The 19696-nt window shown below is 40.0% G+C and overlaps 1 protein-coding gene across 6 annotated transcripts in view; it reads left to right on the forward strand.

Annotated features, from left to right (window-relative positions):
• The window catches only part of dnah9l (dynein, axonemal, heavy polypeptide 9 like), a 427363-nt gene that overhangs the window by 253842 nt on the left and 153825 nt on the right, over positions 1-19696 (forward strand). For all 6 annotated transcript variants that reach the window (XR_006312134.1, XM_043693606.1, XM_043693607.1 and 3 more), the window contains exons 53-54: positions 5611-5773; positions 5860-5983. Coding sequence is in view for 5 of the 6 variants with exons in the window: in XM_043693606.1 (XP_043549541.1) it covers positions 5611-5773; positions 5860-5983 (287 nt within the window). In the remaining variant the exon portion in view is untranslated. The remainder of the gene's footprint in view (positions 1-5610; positions 5774-5859; positions 5984-19696) is intronic.

Raw genomic sequence — 19696 nt, forward strand, 5'->3', positions numbered from 1 at the left:
AAATTCCTCTCCATCTAAACCTTTAACACTATGGTAGTCCCAGTCTATGTTTGGAAAGTTAAAATCCCCTACCATAAGCACCCTATTATTTTTAAAGATAGCTGAGATCTCCTTACAAGTTTCTTTCTCAATTTCCCTCAGACTGTTAGGGGGTCTATAATACAATCCCAATAAGGTGATCATCCCTTTCATATTTCTCAGTTCCACCCAAATAACTTCCCTGGATGTATTTCCAGGAATATCCTTCCTCAGCACAGCTGCAATGTTATCCCTTATCAAAAACGCCACTCCCCCTCCTCTCTTGCCTCCCTTTCTATCCTTCCTGTAGCATTTGTATCCTGGAACATTAAGCTGCCAGTCCTGCCCATCCCTCAGCCATGCTTCTGTAATTGCTATGATATCCCAGTCCCATGTGCCTAACCATGCCCTGAGTTCATCTGCCTTCCCCGTTAGGCCCCTTGCATTGAAATAAATGCAGTTTAGTTTTTTAGTCCTACCTTGTCCCTGCCTGCCCTGACTGTTTGAATCGCTTCTGTTCTCAACTGTATCAGTCTCAGATTGACCTCTTTCCTCACTATCTCCCTGGACCCCACCCCCCACTTTACTAGTTTAAATCCTCCCAAGCAGTTCTAGCAAATCTCCCTGCCAGTATATTAGTCCCCTTCCAATTTAGGTGCAATCCGTCCTTCTTGTATAGGTCACTTCTCCCCCAAAAGAGATTCCAATGATCCTAAAATGTGAATCCTTCTTCCATACACCAGCTCCTCAGCTATGCATTCATCTGCTCTATCCTTCTATTCCTGCCTCACTAGCTCGTAGCACTGATAGTATTCCAGATATTACTACTCTCGTGGACCTCCTTTTTAAATTCCTGCCTAACTCTCTGTAATCACCCTTCAGACTCTCAACCTTTTCCCTTCCTATGTCGCTGGTTCCAATATGGACAATGACCCCTTGCTGGCCCCTGTTCCCCCGTGAGAACATTCTGCACCCTCTCTGAGACATCCTTGATCCTGGCACCAGGGAAGCAACACACCATTCTGATTTTTCGCTGCTGGCCATAGAAACCTCTGTCTGTACCTCGGACTAGAGAATCCCCTAACACAACTGATCTCTTGGAACCCGACGTACCCCTCTTTGTATTGGAGCCAGTCTCATTACCAGAAACTTGGCTGTTCGTGCTACGTTTCCCTGAAAATCCATCACCCCCTACACGGGCGGCATGGTGGCTTAGTGGTTAGCACTGCTGCCTCACACCACCAGGGTCCTCGGTTCGATTCCAGCCTCGGCCGATTGTCTGTGTGGAGTTGCACATTCTCCCTGTGTCTGCGTGGGTTTCCTCCAGGTGCTCTGGTTTCCTCCCACCGTCACAAAGATGTGCAGGTCAGGTGAATTGGCCATGCTAAGTTGCCCATAGTGTTATGTGCATTAGTCAGAGGGAAATGGGTCTGGATGGGTTACTCTTCAGAGGGTCTGTGTAGATGGTTGGGCAGAAGGGCCTGTTTCCACACTATAAGGAATCTAATCTAATTTCCAAAACAGCATTCTTGTTTGAAATGGGTATAGCCACAGAACACACCTGCACTAGGTGCCTACCTCTCTTACCTTGCCTGGAGTTAACCCACCTATGTGTCTGTATCTGAAACTTTCCCCCCCTTCCTATAACTGCCATCCATCAGATAGTGTTGTCGTTGCAAATTCCTCATTGCTTTGAACTGTCTCTCCAACTGATCCATTCGATCTGATAAGATTCGCAACCAACAGCACTTATTGCAGATATAATCCGCAGTAACCCTTAAACTCTCTTTAAACTCCCACATCTAACAAGAAGTACATATCACTCTACTAAAGGCCATTTTTGCTCCTTCACAATCTACAGACCCAGAAATTAACACCGTCTTATTCCTCTAAAAAACTGCCCCAGGTTAACTTTATAGTTATGGCTTATATTTTAAGTTTAATCAAGAGACATATCTCAAAAAAACATAATCAAGAAAGAACCCACTCGACTCACTACTGCAGACATTCTGTAGGCCACTTAAAACAATTAACTTATCTGATCCTGTGCTGTGAACTTCGCCCAAACAGATCCTCCATGATCAGTTTTGAATTTCACTGTTTGTTAATTTTCCAGACGCACTCCGATATCCAGTAATACATGAATTCAAACAGCAAATGTAGTAACTGTACAGGTTCACTCTGGTGTCAGTTTCTTTCTTTCTCTCTCTCCTGCACTGACCTCATCATGTGTTTCCTTTGTCTGCTCTTCTCCCTTTTAAAACTGCTGTTGTTTTGACTTTTTTTTCCCCAAAGTTCCAAAACAATGCAACAGTATATAAAACAATATTTGCTGCTCCTGGAAGTCGAGGAAATCACCCCCAGCACCTAAAATACCTCAAAAAAGGAGCAGCTGTTACAGCCAGAAGTTTTTCCCGTCCTCCATCTTGGATTACCCAGAACCCTTAATACTATTGGATAATTGGGCAGGGAGAGTTTTATGGATTCACCTGCCTGCAAACTGGTCAGCAGGGGACCCTAAAATTTTGCCGATAGAGTAACATGGCTGGATTTTCATGGTTACACCTGTGACAATCAGAGCTATAAAGAAATGTCCCCTGCAGGGGCAGGCTGGGGGCCCATATTCCTTTCTGCCCTCAGTTTTTTTGGGAGGACAGGTATGGAAGCACACCTGCTCCAATTAACAAGGCAAGTGACAGCATTGTGGCATTGTTGAGAGCCTGACAAGTCTCTCAACTTTAATTGAGGCAGCTGGACTACAGTAGTTGTTGGATTTTACAGGAGCTATATACTAGAAGTCATGCACAGGTAAAGTGAATTCATTTTGCCTCCTTCATAGTTCATCAATAAGTGCTGTAGCAAGAGTTATACCAAGCTCAGTAAAGTGGATTTTGTTTGTGCTGTGATTGGAAGATATAAGTTCCCCCTTAAAGAATGTGTTCAGCAGATTGTCCCTTTTGCAAGCTGGCATGATGTCAAATGAAAGATGAACATTATAACTGTGGAAAAGTCTTCAGATAGGTTTAAAAAGTTAATCCAATTGATAAAAAGATTGAGCACTTTTCACACTATTGAAAGGCTGACGTAATATAATAACCACATGTTCATTTTCTCTGTTTGTTTTTATGTATTCAATCTAGACCTCCAGTGAGGTAGCTGTTCTGTAGACTTCTTGTTTACTTGGTGTTTATAGGTTGTTGTCCGTCATCCAACTGTCTAATCCTTTAACAACTGTTTGACATTGGTCACACAGTTTAATAGGTTATTTAATAGCTTGCAACTATTATAATGGGGCTTATGAGTTCTGGTTATTGGGTAGGGGGTGGTGAGGGTGATGGCAAGTGTGTGATGGGTGATGGTGTGAGGTGAGAGGCAGAGGGTAGAATTGAAGAGATTAGCGTGAGGGGAGAGGATGAGAGGTTGAGGGACTATAAGGATTAAGAGGACTGAGGGGTGAGATAGTGGGAGGATTCCAAAGTGGTCAGAATGTTTAACTGTACTTAGATAAGCCTCTGCCTCAGAAGGAGGGTCTGATTGCTTTTGGGAATGTTGGTGGCTAATTTGCTTCTAGACTGTTTGCAACCTGATTCCTTGGAAGATCCCACCTGTAGGACGAGTCCCATGTGTTAATTCCTGCCTCCACCTTGAATTCTAACCACCCATATCAGAATAAGGGTTCACATGTTTAGAACTAGATGCGAAATTTCTTCACACAAAAGCTTGGAAACCTTTGGAATTTTCCAAACAAGAGAATTGTGGAGGTTCAAATGTTGAATATATTCAAGACATGAGATGATAGATTTTTAAATATTAGGGGAAATAAGGAGTATAAGAATACAGCAAAAAGGAGTTGATGTTGTAGAATAACCTCGATTTTACTGAATAGTGGTGCCAATTTAAATAATCACATAACCTACTTCACCTCCTGTTTTTAATATTCTCTTGCTTTGTCAACTTTCACAAAAGAAACCTTTGAATTCTTTCCTAATGAGCTGTTGTTCAGATGGAATGTTGACCAAATTGTCGTCCTTCTACTGGGGCATTGGGTTTGGAAGTAGCAGTGTAGAAGGCGCAAGTTGTTTGTGAGCATCTTACTTCTAGCATTGATGGTTGTGACAGCAATGCTATGATATTAGCATAGAAAAGCTTTTGGTATTGGGTGCAGATTATTGCAATAGTAGTGATGCTGAGGGAGATTGAAACAATTGGTGATCAGTGTGGTGACAGACAATTGTTGACCATCTGTCCTTGGCTTGCATATGGTTATAAATCGTGTTGAAGACAATCCAATAGCAGAAACCCATTAACACTATACTAGGGACTACACAAGTCACCATCAAAAGGAAAAGCCACAGCTGAGGCACCAGCACCTAAAAATGTAAACCAACTATGATCATTTTTGGTTTTGCTAAATTGCTGTGGCAGGTTTGTCCCAAACATTGCAACCATTTTCATGTCCTGCACAACTTTCTATGCCAAAACAAGAATTGGAAATGGGAAGATCAATGTGAAAGAGCCTTTACAGAAGCCAAAAAAGCTTTATTAAAGCCAGACGTCCTGACCCATATGACCCAAACTTAACATTGCAACTAGCATCATCATATGACGTGGCAGCAATTTTTTTAAATGTCTCATCAATTGGTGAAGAGAAGCCAATAATTTTTGCATCAAGATCCGTTCTGAAGAAGGGTCACTGGTTTCAAAATATTAACTCTGCTTTCTCTGCACAGATGATACCAGACTTGCTGAGTTTCTCCAGCAATTTATGCTTTTGTTTCAGATTTTCAGCATCCACAGTTTTTTGTTTTACTTTAGGGCCACAACACTAACAATTGCCTTGTCAACCAGACCAGGTGTGGGGGCCATTGCCCACCTCAACTTCTGTGGAAAAAGTTAAAAGCAAGAAATGAGGCAATCATGACTTTTGGTACAGCCACGATTTCATCCTAATCTGGAGTATGAAAATCTGACCTCTGGAATAACAATCCACAGCAAAAAAAATGTCAAAAGTAAAAGAAAAACTCCTGAAGTTGTCACATTGTCAACCTTATACAAATGGCTTTTGGGGAAGAAAGTTTGCCATCCTTATCCAGTCTTTTCCAAATGGGAGTCCCACATCAATGCAGTGGACTTTTAACTGCATACATAGTTCAAGATGGAGATCTACTATTGCCACCATCTTCAGAAATGGGCAAAAATGTCAATCATGCAGTAATGATCAGATTCTAAAAGTAAACATAATTTTAAAAATAACAATTTTAATGCATATGCAGTTTCATTTAGATTTGAGATGAACATTGTTGCTTTTGGAATTGATGTTATCCAAATATATTTTTCAATTCAGGGGGTATTTGTAGGCTAGTTCCTTAAGATTGATATGTGAGAAGCATTAAAATGCATCTTTATCTACCACCCTTATATGAGTTGATGTAATGCATTAACCAGCAGCATTTAGTGGAATATGATTTTTCTGATAACAAAGTTTCATTCCTGCTCACCAGGGAAAGTGTTTTAATTTGAGCTGATTTGTTACAAATTTAGACCTCCATGACTGAAACATGTTTTTACTGAGATCATGTTTAATTGACATAGCTGTCGGATAAGTCGCATTTTGGAGGCTCCACGAGGCAATGCCCTTTTAGTTGGTGTTGGAGGAAGTGGCAAACAAAGCTTGTGCCGTTTGGCTGCATTTCTCAGTTCGCTGGAGGTGTTTCAGATTATACTACGGAAAAACTATGGCATTCCTGATCTCAGGGTAAGAATTCTGATTCCTAAGAAAAGGTAACTATGTTTTGACCTAAGAGTTCCTTACTATTTTTTTTTATCTTAATGATTACACAGGGTGACATTGCTGCTTTATATATTAAAGTTGGAGTGAAGAACATTGGCACAGTATTCCTTCATACAGATGCTCAAATACCAGATGAACGATTCCTTGTTCTAATTAATGACATGTTGGCTTCAGGTAATAGATCATTTTAATTCAAATGTAAGTAATTCAGTTTGATACTTTCTCGTAATAGCACCACAGATTTCTGCATAAAGAGTTTGACAGGAATATTCATCCTTAGAACAGTTCAGACATATGATATTTAAAATGAACAGAGGTCATTGGATTACTGAATAGACTTCATCAGTAGAGGTGAGGGGTCGACCGTAAAGACTAGTTATATAACATCCATTACCTCACCCTTTGTGACCCTTTTGAAGCATGCAAGCCAAACATAATTTGCTGCAATCAATAAATGCTGAATGCATTCAAGGAAGATCTTTACACTATTTAGCATGGCTAATGTGCAAATCTCATTCAAAGATATTTCAGAGACAAGTTTTGAGAGTTCATCATCTTGGATACTTTTTGTAGGTCATTACATTTTAAGTATAGCATTTAAAAGGAAAAGTGGTTCAGCTATTTTCGTAGCAAGTATATATCTTGAATCAGAGGACTTTTTGTAATAGGTTTTCTTTTGAGGTTACTTTATTCTGCATTAATTTATATGATTTGCTGTATCTAGATTCAAATTGAACTGCTGTTAAGTATGGTGCATTTGTTTTCGCCTTCGATATGAATACAGTTCAATTACATAAAACTAATAAGATAACATTCTTAGAATTAAAAGAAAAAAAGTTGTTTTGTAGATCTCCAAAAACTCAAACTATTTTAAAACCATTTCAAGTGCTTCTCTTAATCAGGTTTTCTAAAATCTAAAATAAACTCCTGACTAGCTGAACAACACTACTTATGGTCTTGAGAGCCCTTTTATGGCATCAGTGTGCACAGTAATCAAATATTTTCAAATATTTCCTTGATGTCAAGGGCAGCTGCTCTCACCTTTCATCTGGCTAACAGCTCAGGCATATATTACTTGATCGGAGCTGCAATGAGGTATAACTTGAGTTCTGCTGCACCACTGTTCGATGTTCTTCTTAACAGTAATGTAAAAGTGACAATATAACTCCAGACCCTAACTGATTCTAGAGCGGTGATATTGTGGGATATGACTAGAAGAGGCATTCTTAAACCACTTGAGTTTGACATCATAACTTCAGTACACCTGTCAAAATGGGTTTATAAATTGTTCAGAAAGATCATTCTGTTCATTGTATATGTGTATATTTATTATGTTTGATTGAATGTATGTGTTGAGTGTTAACTCATAATACTTGAATCACCATTCATAGCTTTAGACTAAGACTTGGCTAAGGGGTTAGGAGGTGTATGCTTGTAATGCGCAAGTCTGGAAATAAACCAATGAACATATAACGGCTGACTCCATTTCTATCCATCACACAGCGCCAGAGACCCGGGTTCAATTCCTGCCTCAGGCAACTGTGTGTGTGGAGTTTGCACATTCTCCCCGTGTCTGCATGGGTTTCCTCCGGGTGCTCCGGTTTCCTCCCACAGTCCAAAAATGTGCAGGTTAGGTGAATTGGCCATGCTAAATTGCCCGTAGTGTTAGGTGAAGGGATAAATATAAGGGAGTGGGTTTGGGTGGGTTGCTCTTCGGAGGGTCGGTGTGGACTTGTTGGGCCGAAGAGCCTGTTTCCACACTGTAAGTAATCTAATCTAATCTAATCAAAGTGGCTTTATGAAAATTAACATGGCCACAGAAGGTACCTGCCCAGGTGAAGGTTGAAAGGTAGGAAGTATGGCCTGGTCTGCTATTCAATAAGATCGTGGCTGGACTGATAGTGGCTTCAACTCCATGCTCCCATCTACTTGCAATAACTTTTGTCTCCCTTGTTAGTTAAGAATCTGTTTACTTCTACCTTAAAAATATTGAGTGATCGTGGTGTCTGGAGAAGAGAGTTGCCAAATTCATGACCATCAGAGAGAAAACATTAGGCTTCATCTGTAACTTAAGTGGTCAGCCCTTTAGTTTAAACTGTGTCCTCTAATTTTTTCCATACGATGAAACAATCTTTTCACAACCACCTTGTCAAGTCTTTGCAGGATCTTGTCTATTTTGTTAAGCTTACCTCTTCTAAACTCCAACAGATTCCGGCACAGTATATCCAAGCTTTCCTTAAAATAACAACTCTTTACTCTCCATTCCCCCCCCACCAACACTCCATCCCAGGGATCAGTTGAATGAACTTGTTCTGAATTGCTAATACATTTCTATCCTTTTTTTTAAATGAGTACACCAAACTGAAATCTGTATCCCAGAAGTGATCTCACCAACAGTCTGACAACTACAGCAAACCCTTTCATTTTGACATTGAATTTACAGTTTACCCAGTTAAAGCATTATTGTGTTACTTTAACAAACTTAATATTCCTCAGAATGATAGACACGTATTAATGGCATCAGATTATAAGAATCAGATCCACCTAAACAGTAAATTAAAGTTCCGTAAACAATTTCTCCACCCAACATGTCAAAGGTTGCAAATCTTGCTAAGGGATGAGAGTGTGGTTAATGGAGAGTATATAAAGTTAACAGACTAGATTAGTGGGAAATGTGAAACCTGTAAAAGAATTAGAGGCCACAACCACATCCTGCAGTAAGTGTTCTATTGGCAGATGGCTCTAACAAGACGGTTGCCATGAATGTAAACATATGATATGAAGGCAGAAATATTTTTATTTTGCATTTTGTTGACCAAATTTAGTCTTTATACAATAATAGAGTAAGGACAGAAAGACAATTTTAGACAAACGTTTGGAGAAAACTTATATATTTATGTTCCTGAATTATTTCAAAGGACAAATGCATAAAAGTAAAGAACAAAAAGGACTTGATTTTATAGATGCTAACACTTGCTGTTAGCTTCTAAGTAAAATGATGTGGATTTCACCTTTACCGGTGTCAGTTTGAATCTGGTGCCAAGTCAAGGAGATTTCTTGTTGTCCAGCAATGGTGATATCATCAACAAGACAGGCAGCCGATAACATTGCTCTCTCAGACTGCAGAGCAACAAATAATCGCCACCGAGTCTCTTTTATTTTGTTTCTAGTAACATTTAAAATTTGTAATTGTGATATATAATTGAGATTAAGGTAAAAACTATAAAGTATCAAAAACTTCAAAAAAAGATAATTTCTATGTGAAATTATTTATAATGGAAAAATTTGACATTCAGCAAAGTGGAAGTTATTTTTTTCAGGGCAAGTGAGGCTGTTTTAGTGATAGTTATGAACATTGTATACTGCTTAAAACCTCATTCAATAAGGCGTACCTTTTTGAAGAACTTTTTCAGAAATACTGTTCATATCGAAGTGGAAGTTCTCTTTAGTTCAGTAAGATCTAATCAATTGCAGTACATGTTCGAGAGAAGTCTAGAATCGCTGGCATCTTCTGGATTTCCACATTTAATTGCACTAGATTCCAGATAATACTGGTTTTAGAGGAGTTCTGACGCTGAATGCTAATATTTTGCGGTCATGACAAGTGCAAATCTGTGCTTAGTTCTATCCCTCCTTTAATTAATGTATTCCCTTTACTCTGTAAAATACTATTGCATTCCAATTCTGTGTCATGACATCCAAAACTCCTATCCATTTCTCACAAGAATATCTCCTTAAATTGTCTATCAGACTTTTGATGTTATTACAACTAATGTTGGAATATACAATCATGGTTTAGTTCCCTCCTGTCTGCTGGTCATGATGTAAATTTAAATGCTTTACCTAGTCATTGAAATAGCCAATTTTATGGTAGGTTTACTCGACCAGGTCGTCTAAATGTAAGAGAACAGCTTTTGGACATCTCCAAACAAGAGTCTTTTGTGCTCGTGACATCTGGACAGACACCAAAATGTTAGTGTACAAAGCAGTGTGGTGATCTCAACTCTTCTGTAGGCATCAGAAACTTGGATAACATACCAATGACATCTGAAGGCACTTGAAAAGTTTCATCAACGCTGCCTTCGAAACATCTTGACTATCAGCTGGGAAGATAGAAGAACCAACGTCAGCGTGCTGAATGAAGCAAAAACAACAAGCATTGAAGCCTGCGTCATTAAGAACCAACTAAGATCATGTTGTTCGGATCACTGACGAACATCTGTTGAAACAAATCTACTCCTATCTTAAAGAACACAAATTTAAAAGAGGTGGACAACAGAAGATATTGAAAGATGTTTTAAAAGCCAGCACGAAGAAATGTAACATCAACATCAACAATTGGGAAACCAATGCCAAGGACAGGAAACTCTGGCAAACCATCATCCGAGAAGGAACAGCAACTTTCAAAGCCAATAGATGTGCAGAACTAGATGAAAATAGAAAGTGAGGCAGCAACAACCAAAGCCCAGTCTGTCATCTGGAACTACTTGTCCTGAATGCTGAAGAACTTTCAAAGCCAAGATTGAACTCATAAGCCAGCTGAGAGCCCATAAATAGATCAACGGTATGAAGACCATCATCCTCGACTTCAAGGGATAGCCATGATGACAACAAAGGGCAGGTTTAGAATAAAAAGATCCAGGTTTCTTTACTGAACAACAAAATCATTAATTTATTCTAAAACAAGATTTATTCAACAAAGCCACAAAATTGGTTAATGCATAGTTGGAAATATGAAGGTATGAAAATTTAGACTTTTAAATAATACAAACCCCACCACGCACATGCACATGCACACGCACACATACATCTGTTTTAAAAGAAGGAAAATCTTCTCTGCAATAATTAATTTTGGAGAGAAAAGGCCAATAAATGTTAGTCAATAAAGGGAAAAAAGGTTAAGGTATGAAATCTTCAAGATGGTCTCAATTGGCTTTCTGGTATATGTGGATAGATGTCATTAAACTTAGTTGTCAGTGGAACTTATGCAGATGCAGTTAGTTCAGAGCTGATGAAGAATTCAGAGGCATTTCAAGAGAACATCTGAATTAGCGCACTGAATGTTCTCATTTTGTTGAGTTGGAGTCATTGCACCCAGTTCATCATGGCTTGGAGTGACTTTGCCATTGCAACCTTCCTATTAATTATGCACTTAAGCTCTACAGCACCTACTGGTGGAATCACTCAGCAGAGGTGGAGATTCGCCACTGCCGAGACATTTATGGCATTCGTGTAGTTGGCACCGTACTTTTTAGCTCAGCTGGTCACAATTTATGATGCTGTAAGGAATTTCCCCTTAGTTTGTGGTGCTCCACCATTATCACAGAAAAAATAGCCCAACAAGCAACATTCACCCCACTTGCTTCATGAACAGAGATTGCAAGGTGCTGGTGGACTGGGTGATAGAGAAGAAGGCAGTTATTTTTTTCCTGCTGACTGCCAAGGAGGCTATTCCACCAATCCCAGAGAGCCTGGACACACTAGCTTGGGTCGGTGCTGCATCTGGGTTAAAAGGAATGTCCATCAGTACAGCAAGAACGTCAGTGACCTTCTGCAGTTTGCAAGGGGAAATGCTACCATTCTCTCTCTGCTACCTCACAGAGCCATATCACTCACTCTAACTCTGTCACGGCACTGAGTTCTCATCAAGTCTCATGCGCTACAATTCTCACTAGTGCATAGAACTTTTCCATTCAATAGCTCTGACACTTATCCTGCCTAATTATGAACCCCTCCAATTGTTCACACTTCCTACTCATTCACTGGGAACACCTCACCATTTGTCCTGCAAGACTGCTAACTACTCTTCACCATATTCAATCCCTCCCTTTGTGTCATCGATTTTGATAGGGGACTCTCCAGTTAGAGGCACAGTCAGATGATGCTGCAACCAACATCAGAATGGTGCATTGCCTCCCAGGAGCCAGGATCAAAGGTATCTTGGAGAGGGTGCAGAATATTCTCAAAGGAGAGCAGGACCAGCAGGAGGTGATCGTACACATTGGAACTAACGGCACAGCAACTAAAAAGGACAAGATTCTGAGGAGAGAATACTGCAGTGAAGACAGAGTTGGACAAAGACATGGACAAGCAGTCAGTTGGCCCCAGCTGCCAGGTACCCACTGATTTGATGTTGGGGATTTGCATTGTCAGGTTTCTCTCAGAGGAGAGGAAAATAGAAAATGGACATCTACCACACTGATGCACTCAGACTGACCTAACTATAATCACAGATGGTAGTACTGGGCCTACAGCACTGACCATGGCCCAATTCCTTGATTCTCTGGACACTTGGACTCTTTTAGGAACAAGTGCATGACTGATCATGGCCAAATTTCTTGTGTCAAATCTGACAAGTTCTTTACCTGACTGTAGTGCTATCCTCCTTTAATTCCCCCTTGATCCTACTAAGAACTACTCCCTTTTGAATTTCAGATATGCCTATTTAGTTGAACTGTATATTGGGTGTTTTCCGTGTATGTTTTTGGCACCTGTTATAGGTGTGGCATTGATGTAGCATGGTCTTGAAGAGTGAGATGTCCACCACTTTAACTGTTCAGTACTCCCCACTGTGACAATCTGCCTGCCTCTCCATCTGAGCTTTAAAAAACACAACACGAGCACAGAATAAATACAAAGTGAGTGAGTGCTAAGAAATCAAGCTAGGAAACATAAGATGTATCCTGTGTAGAGATGCATGTGTGTCCCTGCATGCGAAGCAACCTGTCAGAAAAAAGCCAGGTGTACTTGAGTCCACAGTCAAATCTTGAAGGGCTGAAATGATGTTTAAGTTGGATGAAGAACAGACACCATGATGTGACAAGGCTGGCCATTTGTTGAAGGATGAAAGGTGGAGAAGGATGGTGTCCATGGAACATGTAGGGATATTGTAGTGAAGACAGAGTTGGACAAAGACATGGACAAACAGTCAGTTGGCCCCAGCTGCCAGGTACCCACTGATTTAATGTTGGGGATTTGCATTGTCAGGTTTCTCTCAGAGGAGAGGAAAATAGAAAAAGGCATATAAATAAAGCAAGTTGGGTAAACATTGAAGTGCAAATGCACGGAAATAAGGTAATTGCCGCTCAATAGTTAGATCCTGAAGTCACCATTTAAAGCTTAAGGGATAATTGGAAACTTTGTTCTCAACCTCGAGATTGTGATTTTTTTTATCTCTTCTTATTTTCCCAACTTTCCTGACAATACCCAAGCCACTGCAGTGAGGGGAAATTTGGCTCAGTGTTTCGGTTACCATACTGGTCTGTTTCCATAGATGGCAAAGTGCTAAACTGGATTCTTATTTCTTTACTGTCTATACAATTGTAAGTTGATGCGATACATCAGCTGTTTGTTCATAAAATCAACTAATGGTTTTATCAGATTTAGGTTTCTTTAGTTCATTTAGCAAGACAAATTTAAATTGTCTTCATTGTTGCAACATTTATTTGCTTGATTCTATGTGACTTTCTTATTGCATGATCTGATGTGTTGCTCTCATATGAAATCAGCCTGAGTCCACATAAGACTTTTTAAAAGTGCTGCTTTATTGTACAGATGATACAGTCACAATCATAGAGTTGTACAGCATGGAAACAGACCCTTCGGTCCAACTCATCCATGGCATACCAGATATCCTAAATAAATTTAGTCCCATTTGGCCCATATCCCTCTAAACCCTTCCTGTTCATATACCCATCCTTATAAAGGTTTATGAGGGGCATGGATAGGGTAAATAGACAAGGTAGCACTGGGACTAATCCAGATATTTCTGTTCTAGAGGACACTTTTTAAATTCCTGCTGTATTCTCTCCTCAGAATCTCGTCCTTTTTAGTTGCTGTGCCGTTAGTGCCAATGTGTACAATCACCTCCTGCTGGTCCTGCTCTCCTTTGAGAACATTCTGCACCCTCTCCAAGATACCTTTGATTCTGGCTCCGAGGAGGCAATGCACCATTTTGATGTTTCTGATGTTGGTTGCAGCATCATCTGACTGTGCCTCTAACTGGAGAGTCCCCTATCAAAATCAATTGCTTGGAACCTGACGTACTCCTTTTTATATTACACCATCTCGGTGCCAGAAACTTGGCAGTGCTACATTCTCCTGAGAGTCCATCACCCCCCTACATTTTTCAAAACAGCCTATACATGTTTGAGATAGCCACAGGTGACTCCTACACTACCTGCCTCCCTCTCCTACTTTTCTGGATGTCACACATGTGCCTGATGTATCTTCAGTTTTCCTCCCTCCCTGCAACTGCCATCCATCATACCCCCTAACTCCTGTAAAATCCTCATTACCTCTCACTGCCGCTCCAACTGATCCAATAGATTTGCAACCAAACACACTTCCTGCAACATAACTATCAGTAATATGGAAACTCTCCCTAATATCCTATACTCAACAGGAAGAGCACATCACTGTACTAAAGGCCATCTTTGCTCCTGAACAATCTACAGACCCAGAAAATAGCAAAGTCCTACTGCTGTAAAAGCACTGTTCCAGACTGGCTTAGTATCAATGCTTTTATATTTTTAAAGTTCAATCAAGAAACCAATCTCAATGACAATATATAAATTTTAAAAATCCATTCTAACCCATTATTGTAGATCTCCAGAGGAAAACTAGTAAAGTTACATTATAAGAAGCCACTTAGCTGCTCTGCTGCTGTGAGTTCCCACACACAAGCAAGATCAGCTGTGAACTTTGCTGTTTGTTTATTTTTCTTACAACAAACCCTGATGTCCAGAGATACTTGAAAACAGACAGCAAAGGCCACAGCTGTGCAGGTTACTGCTTGATCAAACAGCAATGTAGATTTCTTTTTCCGTTTAAATTACTGCTAACAGTCACTGCCCTCTGTCTGTCTTCCTCGTTTTTACAGTGCCGTTGTTTTGATTTTGTTTCTCTCCAAAGTTCCAAAACAGTGCAATGGCTTATAAAACAGTAATTACAGCTCCTAGAATTCGAGGAAATCCACTCCAACACTGAAAATACCTCAAAAAAGGAGCAACTCTTACAGCCACAATTTTATCCTGTCCTCCATCTTGGATGACCCAGAATGCAACATAAAAACTCGGACTAGGCTCTCATCTAAGTGTGATTAAATAGCCAAATGCCTCATCATCTAATTAGTGACATGCATGAATGGATGAACAAGATTCCCACTATCCCTACCTATTATCTAGCGAACCCACAGCCAAGGCAATGGACTTGGCAGAATCAAAAGGGAAAGAAGACCCTGCTGAGTTTGACTCTAGTCTGGCACTGTGAAGAGACATGAGAGGTGTATATAAGGTAATTTTCTATGTTCTCTGCAATTTTGCACTTGTGTACTTTTTAACCTCACTTGATCAAACTTTTTGCCCTCTTCCCAATTCTCACACTTCCTGCTTTTTCTACCAGTTTTGTGTGTTACTTCTTTTGAATCTAATACTGTCCCTAATTTCTTTGGCAAGATGGTATAATTGAGCCATCTTTCCTGTTTTATTTTTCTGCCAAACAGGAATGAATAATAGTTGTAATTCTTGCACTCGTTTGTTTAACAAGAACCATTGCCTATCCACTGTCTACCTCTTTAGTAAAATTCCCCAGTCCATTTTTGGTAATTCTTACTTCATATCCTTGTAGTTCCCTTTCTTTGCTTGAAGGAAGAAGTCTGCTATTTTTGCCTCGTCTGACCTACATGTGACTCCAAACCTGAAGCAATGTGGTTGACTCTTAACTGCCTTCTGTTATACCCTAGCAAGCTTCTCCATTAAACTCATGATGTCAGTGATACCATTAGCATACTTTGAGGATCGATTAGCTAAATAAAAACACAGTGGGAATAAATGTTTCATTTCTGGATTGCCAAGATGTAACAACTAGAATGCCATGGGGATCAGTGTGGTTTCCTTAGCTGTTGTCAATCTAGATCAATGACTTGGACATAGGGACCAAATATATGGTTGCCAAATTTGCTGATAACACAGAGAGGTAAGAAAATGTGTTGAGAGGAGAACATGAGTCTGGGAAGAGATATAGACAATATAAATGAGTGGGCAAGAATTTGGCTGATTGAATCAAATGTGGGAAAAGGTGAGCTTCTCTGCTTTGGCTGGAAGAATAAAAAAACAATGGACACACATTTGCCTACAAAAGGGTGTTTCTCCTAATGCTATAAAGTTTGTATTATTTGCTGTAACATAGGAAACTGGGCATGGATGTCACATTGAAAAATCTAACAGTCATTTACTATAACTAATATTGTTCACAAACCATACATTCCTCTGGCTCATAAGTATCCTAGTTAACGTTAAATTATTAATTTACAATAGTTAAGTATGTTTTCAAAAGAGTGTCATGCTTCAAGTGATCTGAGGTAAGTTGGAATTTGAGTGTTTTATTCCCTTGCGTTTGATGATATAATGCATGCATCTTTAAAGTTATGCTGTCACAGCATCCATAAGACATGGCACAATGCATTTTAAATTGGGAGAGATTTCAGAACACTCTCATGCAGAGGGATCCAGATGTCCTACTTAACGAATCACAAAATGTTAACATAACGCATGATTCAGAAGGCAAGCAGAATTTGTTTATTGTAATGGAATTGGAATATAATGGAATCCCCACATGGTGGAAACAGGCCATTTGTCCCAGCAAGTCCACACCAACCCTTCAAAGAGCATCCCACCTAGACACATCCCCCCTACTCTATCCCTGTAACCCTACATTTCCCACAGCTAATCCAACTAGCCTGAACATCCCTGCACACTATGGATAATTTAACATGCCTAATACACCTAATCTGCACATTTTTGGACTGTGGGAACAAACTGGAGAACCCGATGGAAACCAGCCAGAACACCCGGTAGGGAAATCCTATAACAGTTGGACAGAGTATTGGTGAGAAACACAAACCAAAGAAGCTGGCTTACCAATAAGCAAAGGCAGAAGTAAAGGAGAATCTACCATATGAAAACAGTTAGTGGAAAAATAAAGCAAAGAAAATGCAACACTTACTGACGTGAATGGTATCCTTCACTGCCACAAAAATTACGTCTGGCTGACTACACAAAGACAAACGTCTTGGAGACCCGAGAATGGAAGTGATCTGATCAAAGAAAGGGAAACTGTCAGTGCCCATTGGGGGAGCATTTTGAAGACCTTTTCAATAAATAATCTATTGTTGTTTGAGAGTGTTTTCAACTCCATTGCAAAATGCTCATTTAGAGATCATCTTGGAGTCCAGCAAATGGAGACAACAAAAACATTACACATATAAAGAATGACAAAGAAGCAGCAGTGATTTGATCCCTGCTAAAATATTTGAACATGGAGGAAAAGAGCTAGCATTAAAACTCCACGACCTTCATCCTCAGATCCAGAATGAAGAGAAAGTCCTGAATGATCTTAAGGTTGCCATGATTGTGACAGTCTTCAAGAAAGGGGACACATCCAACTGTGGAATTTCAGGGGCATCACCCAGCTCTCCATTGGCAGAAAAGATCAATACAAGAAACCTTATGAACTGACTCATTACACTTGCTGAGGACTTACTCCCCAATCTTAATGTGGTTTCACATCTTCAAATGGAATGTCTGACATGATTTTCAAAGTTCTCCAACTGCAATAAAATGTTGCAAATTGCATTAATCTCTTTACATAGCATGTTTTGATTCAATACGGTCTTTAACGCTTGAATTGTAGATTCTGCTGAAGTATGGATGTCCTCCAATATTAGTCATCATCCGCTAGCAATAATCATAACGATATGTATCCATTTTAAGGCCTTTTGATGTAAACCAGGAGTCAAATAATATTCTGTCATTTTTCCAATTTTATTAGTGTCAGAATCAAGCAGAGCCAGCATGGCTTCATTAAAGGGAAATAGTGTCTGATTAAACTTATTAGAGTTCTTTTGGGGAAATTTCAACTAGACAGGATTGAGAGAAACCAGTACATGTGTTGCATTTGGACTCCAGAAGGCGTTCAACAAAGTAAATCATAACATAAGAGCTTAAGTAAGTGGGCAAGCAGTTGGCAAATGGAGTGTCATGTGAGAAAATGTGAAGTTGTTCATTTTGGAAGGGAGAACAAAAGAACAGAACATGATTTAAATGCAGAATAAATTGTGCAGAAAGCTGCATCAGAATGGGACTTGGGGTTATTTGTGCACAAACACACAAAATTAACGCATTGGAGGACCTAATGGAAAGAACATCAAACCTTACAGCACAGTACAGGGCCTTCCACCCTCTATTTCACCCACCTGTGAAACCAATCTGAAGCCTATCTATCCTACACTGTTCCATTTTCATCCATATGTTTATCCAATGATCATTTAAATGCCCTTAAAATTGGCGAGTCCACTACTGTTGCAGGCAGGGCATTCCATGCCCCTACTACTCTCTGAGTAAAGAAACTACCTCTGACATCTGTTCTATATCTATCACACCTCAATTTAAAGCTATGTCCCCTCATGGTTAGCCATCACCATCGGAGGAAAAAGGCTCTCACTGTCCATTCTACCTAACCCTCTGATTATCTTGTATGTCTCAATTAAGTCATCTCTCGACCTTCTTCTCTCAAATGAAAACAGCCTCAAATCCCTCAGCCTTTCCTCATAAGACCTTACCTCCATACCAGGTAACATCCTAATAAAGCGCCTTTGAACCCTTTCCAAAGCTTCCACATCTTTTCAATAATGCGGTGACCAGAACTGCACGCAATATTCCAAGTGCGGCCACACTAGAGTTTTGTACAGCTGCAACACGACCTCGTGGCTTCAAAACTCAATCCCTCTACCAATAAAACCTAACCCACTGTATGCCTTCTTAACAACCCAATCAATCTGGGTGGCAACTTTCAGGCATCTATGTACATGGACACCGAGATCTCTCTGCTCATCTACACTGCCAAGAATCTTACCATTAACCCAGTACTCTTTGTCCCTGTTGCTCCTTCCAAACTGAATCACCTCGCAATTCTCCACATTAAACTCCATTTGTCACCTCTCAGCCCAGCTCTGCAGTTTATCTATGTCCCTCTGTAACCTGCAACATCCTTCGGCACTATCTACAACTCCACCCACCTTAGTGTCATCTGCAAATTTACTAACCCATCCTTCTAAGCCTTCATCCATGTCATTTATGAAAATGACAAACAGCAATGGTCCCAAAACAGATCCTTGCATACACCATTAGTAACTGAACTCCAGGATGAACATTTCCCATCAACTACCACTCTCTGTCTTCTTTCAGCTAGCCAATTGCTGATCCAAACCTTTTAAGTCACCCTCAATTTTATGCCTCCATATCAAATTCCTTACTGAAATCCATATACGCCACATCAACCGCTTTACCCTCATCCACCTGTTTGGTCACCTTCTCAACGGTCTCAATAAGGTTTGTGAGGCATGGCCTACCCTTCACAAAATCATGTTGGCTATGCCTAATCAACTTACTCTTTTCTGGATGATTATAAATCCTATCTGTTGTAACCTTTTCCAACACTTTACCCACAACTGAAATAAGGTTCACTGGTCTATAATTACCAAGGTTATTTCTACTCCCCTTCTTGAACAAGACTGGCCCTTATTTCAAGGAGGTTGCAATATAAGAGTACGAAAGTCTTACTGTAACTATATAAGATGCTGGTGAGACCACATCTGGAGTAGTGTGTGGGGTTGTGGTCCCTTTATTTAAGGAAACTTATAATTTCTTTGGCAGGTCAGAGAAGGTTCACAAGGATGATCCTTGGTACGGAAGGATTATCTTAAGAGCAAAGGTTAATCAGATTGGGAGTCTATTCACTGGAATTTAGAAGAATGAGAGGTGATGTCATTGAAACACACAGGATTCTTAAGGGACTTGATAGGGTAAATGTTGAGAGGATGTTTCACCT

Source organism: Chiloscyllium plagiosum, chromosome 7, assembly GCF_004010195.1.
Source record: "Chiloscyllium plagiosum isolate BGI_BamShark_2017 chromosome 7, ASM401019v2, whole genome shotgun sequence".
In the NCBI taxonomy this organism is placed as follows: Eukaryota; Metazoa; Chordata; class Chondrichthyes; order Orectolobiformes; family Hemiscylliidae; genus Chiloscyllium; species Chiloscyllium plagiosum.